This window comes from Hypanus sabinus, chromosome 7 (genome assembly GCF_030144855.1).
Source record: "Hypanus sabinus isolate sHypSab1 chromosome 7, sHypSab1.hap1, whole genome shotgun sequence".
NCBI lineage: Eukaryota > Metazoa > Chordata > Chondrichthyes > Myliobatiformes > Dasyatidae > Hypanus > Hypanus sabinus.
In genome coordinates this window covers 176,656,825-176,673,884 of record NC_082712.1, presented here as the reverse complement: position 1 = coordinate 176,673,884, position 17,060 = coordinate 176,656,825, and the positions used below count along the sequence as shown (strand labels likewise).

At 43.5% G+C, this 17,060-nt stretch overlaps 1 protein-coding gene across 1 annotated transcript; it reads right to left on the bottom strand.

Annotated features, from left to right (window-relative positions):
• Positions 1 to 9,526: 9,526 nt before the first annotated feature.
• Positions 9,527 to 15,875, bottom strand: LOC132397572 (parathyroid hormone-like). The gene is made up of 2 exons (XM_059976390.1): positions 15,784 to 15,875; positions 9,527 to 9,872 (listed from the first exon to the last, which is right to left on the bottom strand). The coding sequence occupies exons 1-2, from the start codon at positions 15,873 to 15,875 to the stop codon at positions 9,527 to 9,529; spliced, it is 438 nt and encodes a 145-aa protein (XP_059832373.1).
• Between the last annotated feature and the right edge of the window lie 1,185 nt (positions 15,876 to 17,060).

Below are 17,060 nucleotides of genomic sequence, written 5' to 3'. Positions count from 1 at the left end.
TGCACACCATCCCCCTCACCCGGTCTCACAAATCACCTGCCAGCATGTACCCCTTCTTCTTCCTCTGTCCCACCTTCTTATCCTGGTTTCTTCCCCTTCCTTTCCAGTCCTGAAGAAATGTCTCAGCCCAAAACACCATCTGTTGATTTCCCTACATAGATGCTGTCTGATTTGGACGCTAAGATCCCAGTTACGTGCTAGGTCAATTCCAACGTCACTAAACGCACAATCAACAAACCATGCAATCATCAACTTGTAAAGATCCTTATGGATGTTCATCAGTGAGCCAAGGTGATCTAGAACTTTCTACAACACCAGCAATATCACTTACCAATTCTCCAAGCGTTGTTTAGTGGAATTCCAGTCCAAACTTCTGAAGATATTGATGCTGTTACTCCCTGTTCTTGCGGACTCTCTCCGATTGAGTCGATGTGTCTTGATGTGAAAACACTCCCTTATATATGGAGAGGATGACCCATGCAACAGCATTCTTTTTGTTACCACTGATGTCACAGTGATGTCTTCCCAAGAAGCAAGACGCAAAGTCCCTGAATGTGGATTGGGCAGAGGGATGTAATTCCCAATTGCTGTTGAGTTTCTCATCTGGAAGTTAAGCTATGACATCAGCCCTTTCACAGAGTGGATTTACAACAACGACCCTTGACATTGATCTTTCAGTTTAAGGTTATAGTATTGTTTAAAGATCAGATTTTTTTCTTGTTAAACTGAACTGGACGCTGCTGAGTACAATTATATCAAATTGACTAGATTATTGCAATGCATTTTTACTGGCTTTCCAAAGCAAACTACTGACAAATTTCAACTCATTCAGAATGCTGATGCTAGACTTTTAACCAAAATCAGGATAAGAGAACATGTTACTCCCATCCTAACTACTCTGCATTGTATCTTTACTCTACTGGTATCTATAGAGTTCATTTTAAAGTTTTCTTACTTGTTTTTAAAGCTCTCAATGACCTGGGACCAGAGTATATCGCAGCATTGTTTTCGTTTTATAATCCTGCCCAAGCTCTCTGGTCTTCTTCCACCAGTCTCTTCAATTTAAACAACCTCACACAAAAGAAAATTGGCAGGTCAACTTCTTTGAAGCATGTTCCTAAACTGTGGAACCTAAAAGAATGTAAGGGATGCAGACTCAGCCGACACTTTTAAACACCAGCTCAAAACCGGTTTATTTAATTTTGATTTTAACTAACATCTTTTTGTCTTTTATTTTCATATCTGCATTTTATGCCTTTGTAAAGCACATTGAACTATATTGTCTGTATGAAAATAATAAAGTTATTATTATTATATTACTCTTCAGAGTTAACAAATTCCCAAAAGGGTGCTACTTTGAAATTGTGTGCGGTTGGCATGAGTCTTACAGTAGAAGCCGTGCCTGATTTACAGAAGGCAGCTGGTTTCTCCAGGGTTACCGATGTACGAAAGTTCCCACACTGCAAAGATGAAGTACGTAGCTGAATTGTGCGGGATAATCGGGTGTGAGTCACGGAGGGTTTCAGCTAGAGGAACCTGACTTCACTTGCCCCATCACTAAACTGTTCCCACAACCTATGGACTCATTTTTAAGGACTCTATATCTCATGCTCTTGATATTTATTTCTGTATTAGTATTTTTTTACTTTTGTATTTGCACAGTTTTCCTTTGCACATTGATTGTTTGTCTGTCCTGTTGGATTTTCAATGTTTATTTACAGAGATTCAGTGTGATTCCAACCCTTCCAGCCTGTGAGCCATGCCACTGAGAAATCCTCGATTTAACCCGAGCCTAATCACAGGACAATCTACGATGACCAATTAACCCAGCATCCAGTATGTCTTTGGTCTGTGCGAGGAAATCGAAGCTCCTGAAGGAAACTGAGAGAGAATGTACAAACTCCTTACAGGATTCTGTTGGGTCACTGCAAGAAAATGAATCTGGGGGTGTACACAGTGACACAGTTGTACTTTGACAATAAATATATTGACCGCAAAACACAACCGCATCTTATTCATCTGAATTTGTACAAATAATGAGTTCAAAAACATAATAAGAAAATGATTTTCACCTTTGGGTAGCACAGTTGCTGTGCTGCGGTGTGCTGTGAACACAGCACAGCCCGGTGGCAGTCAGCCCACGATATCGTCGTCTTCTTCTTTAGCCCATCACCCCTACTGGGCCAACAGCATCTCCCCAGAGACCTCTGTCTGGGCTGAAAGAAGGTTAATCAGCCTCATGGTTTCCCCGTTCACCATACAATTTCATACGTCCTCCAGGTGAAGATCCTCCCTCTCCCAGGGATGAGGTCTTTGGAGCTTCTGCTGGAGTTTCTGTAGCTCTGGGATTTTACGAGAGGGGGTTGCTAGTCCCATGCCGAAGCCTCCTCCTTCCAGAGCCAGGCTGGGGACTATCCACAATGTAGTAAACTCTATAAACCTTCTCCATGATCAATCTAACCCTTCCTTCCTACATAGTCCTTCACTTTTCTTTCGTTCAAGTGCCTATCTTAATGTGCAGCTTAATGTGAAAAAGACTAAGGAGCTGGTGGAGGACCTGAGGAGGGCTAAGGCACCGGTGACCCCTGTTTCCATCCAAGGGGTCAGTGTGGACATGGTGGAGGATTACAAATACCTGGGGATACGAATTGACAATAAACTGGACTGGTCAAAGAACACTGAGGCTGTCTACAAGAAGGGTCAGAGCCGTCTCTATTTCCTGAAGAAACTGAGGTCCTTTAACATCTGCCGGATGATGCTGAGGATGCTCTACGAGGCTGTAGTGGCCAGTGCTATCATGTTTGCTGTTGTGTGCTGGGGCAGCAGGCTGAGGGTAGCAGACACCAACAGAATCAACAAACTCATTCGTAAGGCCAGTGATGTTGTGGGGGTGGAACCGGACTCTCTGACGGTGGTGTCTGAAAAGAGGATGCTGTCCAAGTTGCATGCCATCTTGGACAATGTCTCCCATCCACTCCATAATGTACTGGTTAGGCACAGGAGTACATTCAGCCAGAGACTCATTCCACCGAGATGTAACACTGAGCATCATAGGAAGTCATTCCAGCCTGTGGCCATCAAACTTTACAACTCCTCCCTCAGTGTGTCAGACACCCTGAGCCAATAGGCTGGTCCTGGACTTATTTCCACTTGGCATGATTAACTTATTATTATTTAATTATTTATGGTTTTATATTGCTATATTTCTTCACTATTCTTGGTTGGTGCAGTTGTAATGAAACCCAATTTCCCTCGGGATCAATAAAGTATGTCTGTCTGTCTGCCTATCTATGTGGGGTGGCGGGCAGGTGATACGTCTCTAGCAAAGGGGCTGTAAGGTACCTCTTCCCTCTGCTAACCTACAGCTCACCCTTGGGCAAGGTGTAGCAGCTGATTAGCCCCCGATCAGGGTCAGGTGAAGCCATGGGAGCAGGTGGTGGATGGTCGTATGAGCAGCCGGTGCATGTCACAAGTCCTGGTTATGCGACCACCAGGCAGACAATCTTTGAGGGGTATTGATAATATCTGGGGCCACCCATTTTGTAAAGACACTGCCTAGAAGAAAGCAATGGCAGACCACCTCTGGAGAAAAAATTGCCAAGAACAATCATGGTCACGGAGTTGGCCAATATTGTCCTTGGAGAATGAAATAATAATCTTTCTGATGCCCTTCCTATAAACCCAAAGTGCCTCGTAATCAAATGGTAGAGCAGACTCGATGGGCCGAATGGCTTAATTCTGCTCTTATGTCTTATGGTGGGTGCTGAGGTGAGGATTGTACCTGTGTAGCTTGAGCAGTGACACAGCAACATTGGTGGATGTGAACTAAAAGCTGATATGGGAAGTTAACAGAAAGTTTTAAGCTACTTCTGATCCTGCAGAAAGTTGTAAACTCAGCCAGCACCATCATGGGCACTGGCCTCCCCAGCACCAAGGGCATCTTTAAAAGGCAGCACACAAAATGCGGGAGGAATTCTGTAGGCCAGGCATAATAAACGGTCAATGTTTTGGGCCAGCACTCTTCTTTAGTTATGGAAAGGAAGTGGGGAAGATGACAGAATAAAGGCAATGCCTCAGAAAGTGGTGTCCGTCATTAAGGATCCCCATTACTCAGGACCTGCCATCTTCTCATTGCTATGATCAGGGAGCAGGTACAGGAGCTTGAAGACACACACTCAACTGTCAGAATGGACAATGAACCCATGAACACTACCTCATGATTTCTCCCTCATTTTTGCACTACTTACCTAATAGTTCTGACAAAGGGTCTCGGCCCGAAACGTTGACAGTGCTTCTCCCTATAGATGCTGCCTGGCCTGCTGTGTTCCACCAGCATTTTGTGTGTGTGTTTTTTTTAATGTTTTCTTATTGTAAAAATATGGTTTTTATTATTTAATGTACTGCTGCTGCAAAACAAGAAATTTCATGACATATGTCAGTGATATTAAACCTGATTCTGATTTTGAAAACAGAAAATGTTAGGGAGTCTCAGAGAGTCAGGCAGCATCTGTGGAGAACAAACCAGACTCAAATATTCAGGTCCAAGTAAAGAGCAAGGATTCTGATGATCAGTCTTGAACCCAAAGCTTCAAATTCATTTCTCCCTCCAGAGATTCTGCCTGACCTGACTCTGCCCCTGACCTGACAAATTTCATGTCCTGTGTCAATGATAATACACTCAGTGGCCTCTCTAATGGAACCCAGTGTGGCCTTCTGCTCCTGCAACCTGTCCACTTCAAGTTTCAACATGCCGTGCGTTCAGAGATGCTGTTCTGCACACCACTGTTATAACGTGTTGTTATTTGAGTTACTGTCACCTTCTTGTCAGCTTGAACCAGTCCGGCCATTCTCCTCTGACCTCTCTCTTTAACAAGCCATTTTCACACACACCAGATATTATTTGTGTTCTGCATCATTCTCTATAAACCCTGTAAACTGTTGTGTGTGAAAATCCCAGGGGATCAGCAGTTTCTGAGATACCCAAACCACCCCATCTGGCACCAACAATCATTCCACTGTCAAAGTCACTTGGATCACATTTCTTCCCCATTCTGAAGTTTGGTCTTAACGATAACTAAACCTCCTGACCATGTCTGCATGCTTTTATGCATTGAGTTGCTGCCACATGATTGGGTGATTAGATATTTGCATTAATGAGCTGGTGGACCTAATAAAGAGAGATCTGAGTGGTAAATTTGATTCTTATTCTATTGTGTTTCCAGCATTATCAGGTTTTGGTTTCAGATTTGCAGTGACTGTGGTAATAGAAATTTTGACATGCTTATTTATTGACAACCTGTTCTATAACACAAATGCATAATTTCAAAGACAAAACATATTTAAAGATCTTCCCAACTTTATTGAGCTGAAATAGACTTTACCAGGAATTGATCCATTTGGACAAGCATAGAGCAACTGCCAAAATTCACTGTTTCAAATGTAACTCAGTAAATATCGCCATGGTAGCACAGCAGTTAGCCCGGCTAGGGGTGCCAGACATCAGAGTTCAGTCCCAACAAGGAGTTGGTGCGTCTGCCCTGTGGAATGCGTGAGTTTCCTCCTGCAGTCCGAGGACGTACAGGTTAGCGAGTTAATTGGTCATTGTCAATTGTCCTGTGGAGTTAGAGCGGGCGTTGCTGGGCAGTTTGGCTCACTGAGCCAGAAGGGCCTATTCCACGCTGTATCCTGAACAGATAAATACATTCCTAAGCTCAGAGCTTGGGAGACTTGAGCCAGAAATCACTTGTTATTTATTTATTTATTCATTTCTTTATTTGTTTAGAGATATCAAGCAGAACCACTTCTTCTGGCCCAGCAAACCACACCATCGAGCAACCCACCTATTTAACCCGAGCCTAATCACAGGACAATTTACAATGACTAATTAACCTACTACCCAGTATGTCTTTGAGGGAGAAAACCAGAGCACTTGGAGGAAACACACTTGTTTCACAGGGGGTACATGCAAACTCCTTATGGACGGTACTGGAATTGAATTCTGATCTCCGGAACACCCCCAGCAGTAATAATGTCATGCTAACTGCTACACTACCATGGTACCTCTGATCTGATGAACAGACAACCATACCCAATTGAGAGCATTATCCTGTAAAGTTTAAGGTCCATGTCATGGTAATTACTTCAACATTTTATTAACATTTCGAGCTACGTATCATAAACACAAGAGATTCTGCAGACGCTGGAAATTCAGAGCACCACACACAAAATGCTGGAGAAACTGAACAGGCCAGGCAGTATCAATGGAGAGGAATAAATAGTCAAAGATTCAGACCTAATGAAGGGTCTCAGCACAAAATATCAACTGCTTATTCCTCTCTATAGATGCTACCTGACCTGCTGAGTTCCTCTGGAATTTTGTGTGTTGCTCCAGAGCTACATATTTATATTTTTTCACTGCGAGAAATAGTTTTAGTTTTCCACAGGGAAGAATGTTTATTGTTTTGGCAGTCCCTGGCAGACAACATGGAGACCCTTGGCAGAGTCTTGGCTTTGGACGTCAGAATGTCCCATGTGACTTTCTGCTTGGTAAGTTCATAGCCTAGATGCGGCTCTCTCTGCCAGGTTTCCTGCTGCTCTTCGCTGGCAAGGCTACGTCATAAAGATTAACATCTGTGACAGCTGCGGTCTCCAGCGATTTGCAAATGATACCACAGGCAAAGAACACTCTCCCTCTCACCGTCTGCTATGGGAGGTGAATCAGACACTGCCTTGCAGTCCAAGTGTCTGTTTATAATGACATTACTAATGGCAGCAAGAGAATACCTTTATCTCCAAAGTAATACCGGTGCAATTTTATCATACAAAAAGTGCATTTTTACAAAGTCATAAATTATGCAAAACATAAATTACAAAGAATAAATATGCACCTTATTCGATAGGAAAATACATTACATTAATTTTACATAAATTACAAGTCCAGTAAAGATATTATAAAGTGTCAATTCTAAACCTGCATTGACAACACAGAGAGAATTCTTCTTTCCCTGCTGTAAACACAACATTATTGGACACCTCCAGATGCAGCTGGAAGGGCTTTAAAAATATTTTATATATTTAATACTTAGAGATACAGTGCAGAACGGGCCCATCTGGCCCACAGAGCCTCATCGCCCAGCAACCCAATGGTTTAACCCTAGCCTAATCACAGGACAATTTATAATGACCTACTGACTGCTACGTCTTTGGACTGTGGGAGGAAACCCAAGCGGTTCACAGGGAGTATGTACAAACTCTTTTCAGAGGACACTGAGACTGAACTTTGATGCCCTGAGCTATGATATCATCGCGCTAACTACCACACCACCGTGGCTACTGTGGTGTATATATGTTATATATATATACACACACACGCCATTTTATTAATTACTTGCTGTACTTGATAAAGTGGCAACTGAGTGTATGTTTGTGGCCTTCTGCTGCTGTAGCCCGTCCACTTCAAGGTTCGACATGTTGTGTGCTCAGAGATGCTCTTCTGCACACGACTGTTGTAACATGCGGTTATTTGAGTTACTGTCACCTTCCTGTCAGCTAGAACCAGTCTGGCCATTCTCCTCTGACCTCTCTCATTGACAAAGCATTTAGATATACATATATTCAGTTAAGTATACCTGAGTGTGAGCAGCTGCTAGACTGGTGGCATGGTAGTGCTGTAAATTTATATCCCCATGTACTGAATGGGATGCAGGCATATTGGACTATTGCAGAGCAGGCAATATGGTTCTCCAACAATGCTGATTTCAGTGACCAGGGTTCATTTTCTGCTGCTGTCTATGAAGAGTTTGTACATGTTCCCCGTGTTGCTGTGGTTTTCAGGAAGGGTGTCGAGGCTTTGGAGAGAGTGCAGAAGAGCTTCACCAGGACGATGCCTGGATTTGAGGGCATGAGCTGTAAGGAGAATTGGACAAACTCGGCTTGTTTTCTCTGAAGTGGCAGAGGCTGAGGGCAGACTTGATAAAGTTAACAAAGTTATGAGAGTCATAGATAAGGTAGACAGTCAGGATCTTTTCCTCAGGGTAGAATAGAAGAGGACATGAATTAATTTACTAAATTTGAGTCACAGCACAGTAACAGGCCCTCCTGGCCCAATTCCACCCATGTGACCAATCCCAGTACTGTTAGAATGTGGCTGGAACCCAGAGTGACTGTAGGAAACCTGCGTGGTCACGGGGAGAATTACAAATCCATTACAGAATTGAACCCTGATCACTGGCGCTGTAACAGCATCCCTGGGGTGAGAGGGGGATCCTTTACAGCAGATAAGTGAGGCAGGTTTTCTGACAGAGTGGTGAGTGCCTGGAGCAAGTTACTGGGGGTGATGGTGGAAGCAGATGCAATTGTGGTATTAGATAGACACAGAGAATGGAGGGATACAGATAGTGTACAGGCAAAAGAAGTTCAGTTTAATTCAGCATTGTGTTCAACCCTGACATTGAGGGCCAAATGGCCAGTCCCTCTATTGTACTGTACCATTATCACAAACTGAAACACCAGATCTAATGGTAAACACAAAGTACACTGCAGATGTTGTGGTCAAATCAAGATGTACGAAAAAGCTGGATGAACTCAGCAGGTCGGGCAGCATCCATTGAAAGAAGCAGTCAATGGATGCTGCCAGATCTAATGGTAAATAGTTAATTTTCTAGAGCGGGGATTCACAACCTTTTCTCTGCCATGGACCAATACCATAAAGCAAGGGGACCGTGAAGCCCAGCTTGGGAACCCCTGGTCTAGAGAGACACCATCAACCCTCACTTCTAACGCACAGGTAAAGAACACCCTACCACCACCGAGGTCTTGTCGCTAGGACATTGAGCTGTTTACCTGTGCTGTGCATCCTGAATTACAGTTTATTAACATATTTATGGTAATATTTTGATTTATGTATTGTGGGTGACCGTGGTCCGGAGGAACGTTGTTTCGTTTGGTTGTATGTATGTATTGTGGGTGCACCATGCTTCAGAGGAACGCTGTTTCATTTGGTTGTACATATGTACAGTCAGATGACAATAAACTTGAACTTGAAGAAGTTTCTCCCCATTAAGCCACGACCGAGGGTGCTGTAATGCTCTATGACTCCTTGTCCTGTGAAAGGTGCAATATTAATGCAGGTCATTGTTGTTGGACCTCCCGGAGTTGGGAAGAGAAGATTTGTAAACTGGACCAATAGTTGATTTGATGGCAAACTGGTTTGGCAGCTTTAGTATTGACAGCAAATAAACCGGACATTGGTATTGTGACGTAGCGTGTATTCAAAGTGGACTGAAAAGTACGCTAATTTGGTGTATTAATTTTTTTAAAGATTGCTGAAAAGAACAGCATTTAATACCCATCCTGTCTGTCCTTTAAATGATCAGATCACCTTGCATTTTAGAGGGCTGTTCAGAGTTCACTACATTGCTTTTCTGTCTCTCATGCTTCGGACACTGGCACTAGTAACTGCTTTTAGCTTACATTTAATTTCCAAGGGAATACTGGATCAAATTAATCTAGCAGCAATCTAATTGGTTCAATCCAGGGGAAATGACATGCTATAGCGAGAAGCCATCGGAAGACTGTTGGGATCTTGCAGTGTTCCCGTTTCCAAGAGATCATCCGCACTCACGTTCTTGGTTCTCTCCTTCAAGCTGTTCCTTGCTTTCCTCTTCTTCCCCCTGTTTTGTTGTCTTCGAGCTGCGGGCGCAAGGTTGCAAGAGCGAGGCTGTTTAAGGCCAAGAGGCTCGGGGTGGGGGGTCAAGTCCTTCTCACTGGCCGTGTGAACATTTCTCACCATGTCCTTGATCAGCTCTTGTCTCTTACTGTCATACAGAAGCCTCCCCAGGTCATGCATCAGCTGCATCTCACTCACTGACCTCCTGATCGGAGCAGAAGAACACGCAGTTTAGGCACAACTTGAGAGCAAAACAAAGGTTCAGATTTTTGGTAAATTGTTTCGTTATTATCACATGTATCAAGGTACAGTGAAAAAACTTTGTTCTGCATGCTGTCCTTACTGAGTAAATTTGCATTATTTTTTATATATGCACAGTTTATTTATCTAGCTAGTTATTTAATAAGTGTATTATTGTACTATATATTATGATTTTTATATCATAATCTAACTTATATTGCCATAAGTAATATATTCACTATATGCAAACCGTACTGTGCAAAACTCTTAGGCACATATATAGTTAGGGCGGCTAAGAATTTTGCACTCTGCTGTATTTGTCGATGTGGAGCAGAGAGCGAGTTTGTAAATTTAGCAGGAGAAATGTAGGAAGAGTACAGGAGAACTGTATTGTGTACAGTTCTGGTCGCTGAATTATAGGAAAGATGTCAACAAAATAGAGAGAGTACAGAAAAGATTTACTAGAATGTTACCTGGGTTTCAGCACCTAAGTTACAGGGAAAGATTGAACAAGTTAGGTCTTTATTCTTTGGAGCGTAGAAGGTTGAGGGGGGACTTGATAGAGGTATTTAAAATAATGAGGGGGATAGATAGAGTTGATGTGGATAGGCTTTTTCCATTGAAAGTAGGGGGGATTCAAACAAGAGGACATGAGTTGAGAGTTAAGGGGCAAAAGTTCAGGGGTAACACGAGGGGGAACTTCTTCACTTAGAGAGTGGTAGTTGTGTGGAACGAGTTTCCAGTAGAGGTGGTAGAGACAAGTTTGATATTGTCATTTAAAGTAAAATTGGATTGGTATATGGACAGGAAAGGAATGGAGGGTTATGGGCTGAGTGCAGGCCATTGGGACTAGGTGAGAGTAAGCGTTTGGTAAGGACTAGAAGGGCCGAGATGGCCTGTTTCCATGCTGTAATTGTTATATGGTTATATAAAGCTAATCTAATCTAACAAGAAAGTGGTATCACAGATAGATTAAGTTATAGAGAGAGCTTTTGGAGCTTGGCCTGCATAAATCTGATGGCTGAGTACAGGAATTGGGCTGTTACTTTGAAGTTGTACAAGATACCGGAGAAACCAAATTTGGAGTATTGTGTGCAGTTGTGGTCACTTAACTACAGGAGAGATATCAATGTGATTGAAAGAGTGCAGAGTTGTTGTAGAGAATACAGGGATGTTGCTCAGCTTGTGGGCCTGAATTAGAGGGAAAGCCTGAATAAGTTAGGACTTTGTTTCTTGGAACACAGGAGAATGAGTAGAGATTTGACAGAGGTTTACAAAATTATCAGATGTATAGATAGGGTAAATGCAAGCAGGCACTTTCCACTGGGGTGACGGGTTAAGAGTGAAAGGTGAAATATTTAGATGGATCCTGAGGGGGATCTTCTTCACTCAGAGAATGAGGTGAGTGTAGAATGAGCTGCCAAAGAAGTGGTGGATACAGGTTCGTTCATAGCACTTGAGAAATCTGGATGGGAGCGATATGGAGGGCTATAATCCAGGAGTGAGACGATGGGATAAGGCACAGACTATATGGGCCAAATGGCCCGTTTCTGTGCTGTAGTGCTCTATGACTCTATAAATCTTTCTACTCACACCCTAAACCTATGCCCTTAATTCTTGATATCCTCAATTCATCCTATTTATAGCCCTCAGATCTTATACACCTCTGTAATATCACCCTTCAGTCTCTAAACTCCAACCTTTCCCTATAACTCAGCCCGTCAAGTCCTGACAACATCCTTGTAAAACTTTTCTGCCCTCTCTCCAGTTTAATGTCATCTTTCCTAGAGCAGGGTGACTAAAATTGACCACAATTCTCCAAGTGTGACCTCACCAGTGAGTAGAGTTAATGAAGTTACAGCTGAGTTCCCAAACAACCAAATGAAAATTATAGTTATGTGTAAACAGAGAATGAACACAGCTCTCACACGCTTGAGAGAATAACACAAAGGGACTGGAAATGGAATGACAAATAAAGAATTAGAAATAAGAACAATTAAAATCGTGGGCAGATTTGAAAGTAAAACACAAATCTTGCACCTACATGTAAAAATAGGGCAAATATGAATCTGAGTCATAAAGACAGGGTCTGATCTTATGCACCAATCTCAAGACTGGAATTTCTGTATAAGTTCTGCACGATGTCTTCATGGTCATATAAAACATATTCTATAAAAAACGAATCTGCTGGAGGAAGTCAATGGATCAACCAGTATCTGTGGGGGGTGTGGGGAAGAAGAGTTGTTGTCAATGTTTCAGTTTAAAGCCCTGCATCTGATTAAGGCATATACCAACTGTTGAAACAATTCTGAAAATACAGAGCATGTACAGATATACTACAGATATAAGGCGGGTATGGATTTTACCCATGATCTGAAAATAAGTCAAATGTACAAGAGCTCAGCACATCACAGTCACCAGCTTCCTCTCCATGCACCCTGTCTACGCTTCTTGCTGCCTCAGTAAAATGGCCAGTGTAATCAGCCCGGATATTCTCCTTCGGCCTCTCCCTCTGGCCAGAAGATACAGAAGCCTGAAGGCATGTGCCAGCAGGCTCAGGAACAGCTTCTATCCCACTGTTATCACTCTTGAATGGATACCTTACATGATGAGATGGACTCCTGGCCTCAAACTCTACCTCATCATTTACCCGTACTGCATCTTCTCAGTAACTTTGTTGTTGTTTTCCCTTGTTCTCCCTCAATGCACTGTGTAAGGATTTGATCTGTATGAACAGTGTGCCAGGCCGGCTTTTCACTGTATCTCAGTACGTGACAGTGATAAATTAATACCAAAGCAACACACACAGAATGCTGGAGGGACTCAGCAGACGGGCAGCATCTAAAGGAAATGAATAAACTGTGGATGTTTCCGACCAAGACTCTTCTTCAGGACCTGAGAGGAAGGGGGAGGGGGAAGATGCCAGATGAAAAAGGTGGAGGGAAGAGAAGGAGGACAAGCTAGAAGGTGATAGGTGAAGCCGGGTAGGTGGGAAAAGTAAACGGCTGGAGGGGAGAGTGGATAATGGGAGAAAGGAAAGAAGGAGGGGCACCAGGGAGAGGTGATAGGCAGGTGAGGCAAAGAGGTAAGAGGCCAGAGTGGGAAGAGGAGAGGAAAAGAACAAGAAGAAGAAAAAAATTACTGGAAGGAGAAATCGATGTTCATGCCATCAGGTTGGAGGCTACCAAGACAGAATATGAGGTGTCGCTCCTCCACCCTGAGAGTGGCTTCATTGTGGCAAGAGAGGCCACAGACTGACATGTTGGAACAGGAATGGGAATGGGAATTAAAGTGGTTGGCCACCAGGAAATTCTGCTTTTGACTGATGGAGCAGGGGTGCTCGATAAAGTGGTATCCCGATTTACGTCGGGTCTCAGCAATGGCGAGGTGGCCGCCCTGGGTGTTCCAGATACAGTCGTCAATCTCAACTGATTAGCAGGTGAAGTGTTGCCTCACCTGGAAGGACCGTTTGGGGCCCTGAATGGAGCTGAGGGGGGAGGTGAATGGGCAGATATAGCATTTCTGTTCCTTGCAGGTATACGTGTGAGGAGGGAGGTTTGTGGAGAGGGATGAATGGATAAGGAAATCACAGAGTGATCCCAGCAGAGAGCAGAAAGTGAGGAGGAGGGAGGCAATGATACATTTAGCAGTAGGATCCCATTTAAGGTGGCAGAAGTTGTGGAGAATGATGTGTTGGATCTGGAGGCTCATGGAACAAGAGGAGCTCTATCCCTGTTAAGGCAGCAGGAAGGTGGAGTGAATGTGGATGTCTGGGAAATGGAGGATATGTGGTGAGGGTGGGAGGAAGGGAAATCTCATTCTTTGAAGAAGGAGAACATCTCTGATGTCCTGGAAAGGAAAGCCTCATCCTGGTGGAGATGAAGGAACTGAGAAAAGGGAATAGCATTTTCACAGGAGATAGGGAGGGAGGAGGTATAGTCAAGATAACCATGGGAATCGGTAGGTTTATAAAAAATATCAGTAAACAGTTTGGCTCCAGAGATAAAGACAGAGAGATCAAGAAAGGGGAGAGAGAATGTTAGAAATGGACCAAGTGAATTTAAGGACAGGGTGGAAATCGGGGGAGAAGCTGATGAAGATGATGAACCCAGCGTGGGCACGTGAAAAAGTCACTGTAGCACAGCGAGAGAACGAATCCAATACCAACTCAAACACAGAGTTCATACAAGGATAAATACAGGTCTTAGGTACAACTAAAGTAGATAAAGATCTCAGGAGCATGTTTCAAAATAAGACAAATATAGGACATACAAATATCTATAGGTACCTGTGGTATGGCAGTGTAGTGCTTAGGGTACCACTATTACCACATCAGTGACCCAGGTTCAGTTCCCACTGCTGTCTGTAAGGAGTTTGTATGCTCTCTGTGACCATGTGGATTTCCTCTGGGTGCTCTGGTTTCCTCCCCCACTCCAAAGATGTAGCAGTTTTTTGCTTAACTGCTCATTGTAAATTGTCCTGTGATTACACTAGGACTAAATCTGGGAATTGCTGGGCGGTGTGACTCGAAGAGCTGGAAGGCCTTATTCCACTCCATCTCAATAAATAAATAAATTTCCATCTTTTGGAGTTCTATTTGCATTTAATAAATCGATTGTGAAGCAAACAGCTTTGTGCCTCTTTCCTCATGGATTAAAACATCAGACTCCAACACTTTTCCTGGGTGGGGAGGGGCAGAGGGGCGGCACAGCAGTGTAACCGTTAGCATAACGGCATTACAGTGCCCACAATCGGGTTTCTCCAGTTCCAAAGACGTGCGGGTCATTGGGCAAATTAGTCGCGTGGGTGTAACTGGGCAGTGTGGGCTGGTCGGGCTGGAAGAGTGCTGTATCTTTATAAAATGTTGGTTAGATCACATCTGGAGTATTGCATACAATTCTGGTCAGCCCATGATAGGAAGGGTGTTGGGGCTTTGGAGAGGGTGCAGAAGAGGTTCACCAGGATGTTGTCTGGTTTAGAGGGCATCTGCTATCACAGGAGGGTAGATAAACTTGGATGGTTTTCTCTGGAGAGGCTGAGGGAAGATCTGATAGAGGTTTATAAGATTATGGGAAGCATAGATAGAGTGAAGAGTTATCTGTTTCCCAGGTTGAAATATGTAATATCAGAGGGCATGCATTTTGGTGAGGGGGGGGGGAGGCTCAAGGGGGATGTGAGGGGTAAGTTTTTTTACTCTGAGAGTGGTGGATGCCTGGAATACATTAGAGGCTTTTAAGAGATGTTTGGATAGGCACATGGATTCGAGGAAGGTAGAGGGATATGGACGTGGTGTAGGGAGGAGGGATTAGTGTTTGGGTGTTTTTAATTTGCTTTTTAGCTGGTTCAGCACAAGATTGTGGGCCGAATGGCCTGTTCCTGTGCTGTACTCTTCTGTGTTCTGTCTCTAAACAAAAGTAAACTTAATTATGAAAATACTGTAAATATCAACCTTTGAGAAGGACATCAACATAACACCAAAATACCTCAGACATATCTCAATCTGACAAATTAGTATATTGGAAACAATTCTGAAAATAAGATTCAAGATTGTTTACTGTCATTTCCAGTTCGCAAGTGTAAAGGAGAAGGAAATAATTGTTATTCAGATCCAACGCAGCGCAGAAAAAACACAAAATACACAATAAGTATAAATACACAAGGTAGCTTCTATACGTAGATGTTGTATGTCCATGAAGTGACGCTCGATACAGGAGGGTCTGTACATGAAGTGGCTGACAGGAAATGATAAAGTAGTGGTGGCTGGGGGTGTGGAGGGCTGGGTTAGTAGGTTTTGGGTACAGGCGATGTGCAGGTATTTATTAAAAACTTGTCGAAATGAAACATTTATTTAAAACATTTGTTGAACGATTTATCACCTGACTGGCCGACTCTCGGATAGGAAAGAAGAGCAGAGAGTGCAGAGGATGATCAGACACCGACATTGGGAGAGATTTCCGAGCAAGTCCATGGAGACTGTTAAAAAAAAGTCAAAATTGAGCAATATGCACTACAATAAAGATAATTCATTTAATAGAGGTTGGACATCTAGACCAGTAAATATCATTCCACGATATAACCCCTGACATTTCATTTCAGGAAGAGCTTCAACCCCTCCACCACCAGATTTCTGAATGAACACTACCTCTGCTCTGTGCTCAGTTTTTGCAATACTCAATTAATTTCTATATATATATATATATTTCTTATAGTAATTTTTAAAAATGCTTTGTACTACTGCTGCAAACCACCAAATTTTAGCACATATGCCATTGTCATTAAACCTGAATCTGATTCTAACTTGCTTGAACAGAGTTAGACCAAAAACAGCATCATTTCAGCTGGTTCACTACTCAAGTTGGCTTGACATTATCAAAGCTAATGTAATTGTTGATGAGGTTCAAATCAGATCTGAGAGCAAAGACAGCATCCTTTCAGCTGGCTCACCTCCCGACTTGACTTGCTATTGCCAAAACATAATTTAATTACGGCGAGGTACCTTAGCCCAGAGTGAAACCTAGGTTTCCACGTCCTATCGCTCTTCCGCCCGCGGTTTGTGCATTGAGTTCAAACCCAATTAAACGACACGCAGTCACCATTTCCAATACTCACCCGGATCAAAGTGCCGAACGCGTTACAAACTCTTTGCTTGCGTTTGCCGCTGTTATTCAGTTTGCCAGAAGCACTGAGTTGGGGGTCGAGGGGGTGGGGGTGTTTATAAATGGGAAGTTAGGGGTGGGGTGGGTGGGGGTTGTTGTTGGCGGTGGTGGCGAGATTTTAAAAGCACCGGTCGCTTCGAAGTGCGCGGCGTGGATCCCAGACCAGCCCGCCCATCAATTCAGCAATGCCAGCGCCGCATCTCCTAAGTGATGCGGCGTAAGAGACCATTCGGCCCACTTTGTCCCCTGTTGATCCTCAGTTAGCCCTCTCCTGTCTTCCCTCGTCTACAGCCTTCCCCGTTCAGGATGTATCCAATCCCCCGTTGACGGCTCGTCCCGTATCCGCACCGACCAGTAAGTTCGGGAACACGGCAATCCGTCCCGTGTGTCCTCCCCTGTATCTTTGAAAGCTTTCAGTCTGAGATTCCGGACTCATTTACATCAACATAAAGAGGAATTTCTTTAACCAGGTGGTGGTGAATCTGTGGAATTCATTG

Bases quoted from the DNA above. Each gene is read 5' to 3' on its own strand.
- LOC132397572 (XM_059976390.1), bottom strand. From the start codon at position 15,875: ATGGACTTGCTCGGAAATCTCTCCCAATGTCGGTGTCTGATCATCCTC. The intron at 9,873-15,783 runs GTGATAAATCGT...TGCTCCGATCAG, and splicing joins TCCGAGAGTCGGCCAGTCAG to GAGGTCAGTGAGTGAGATGC.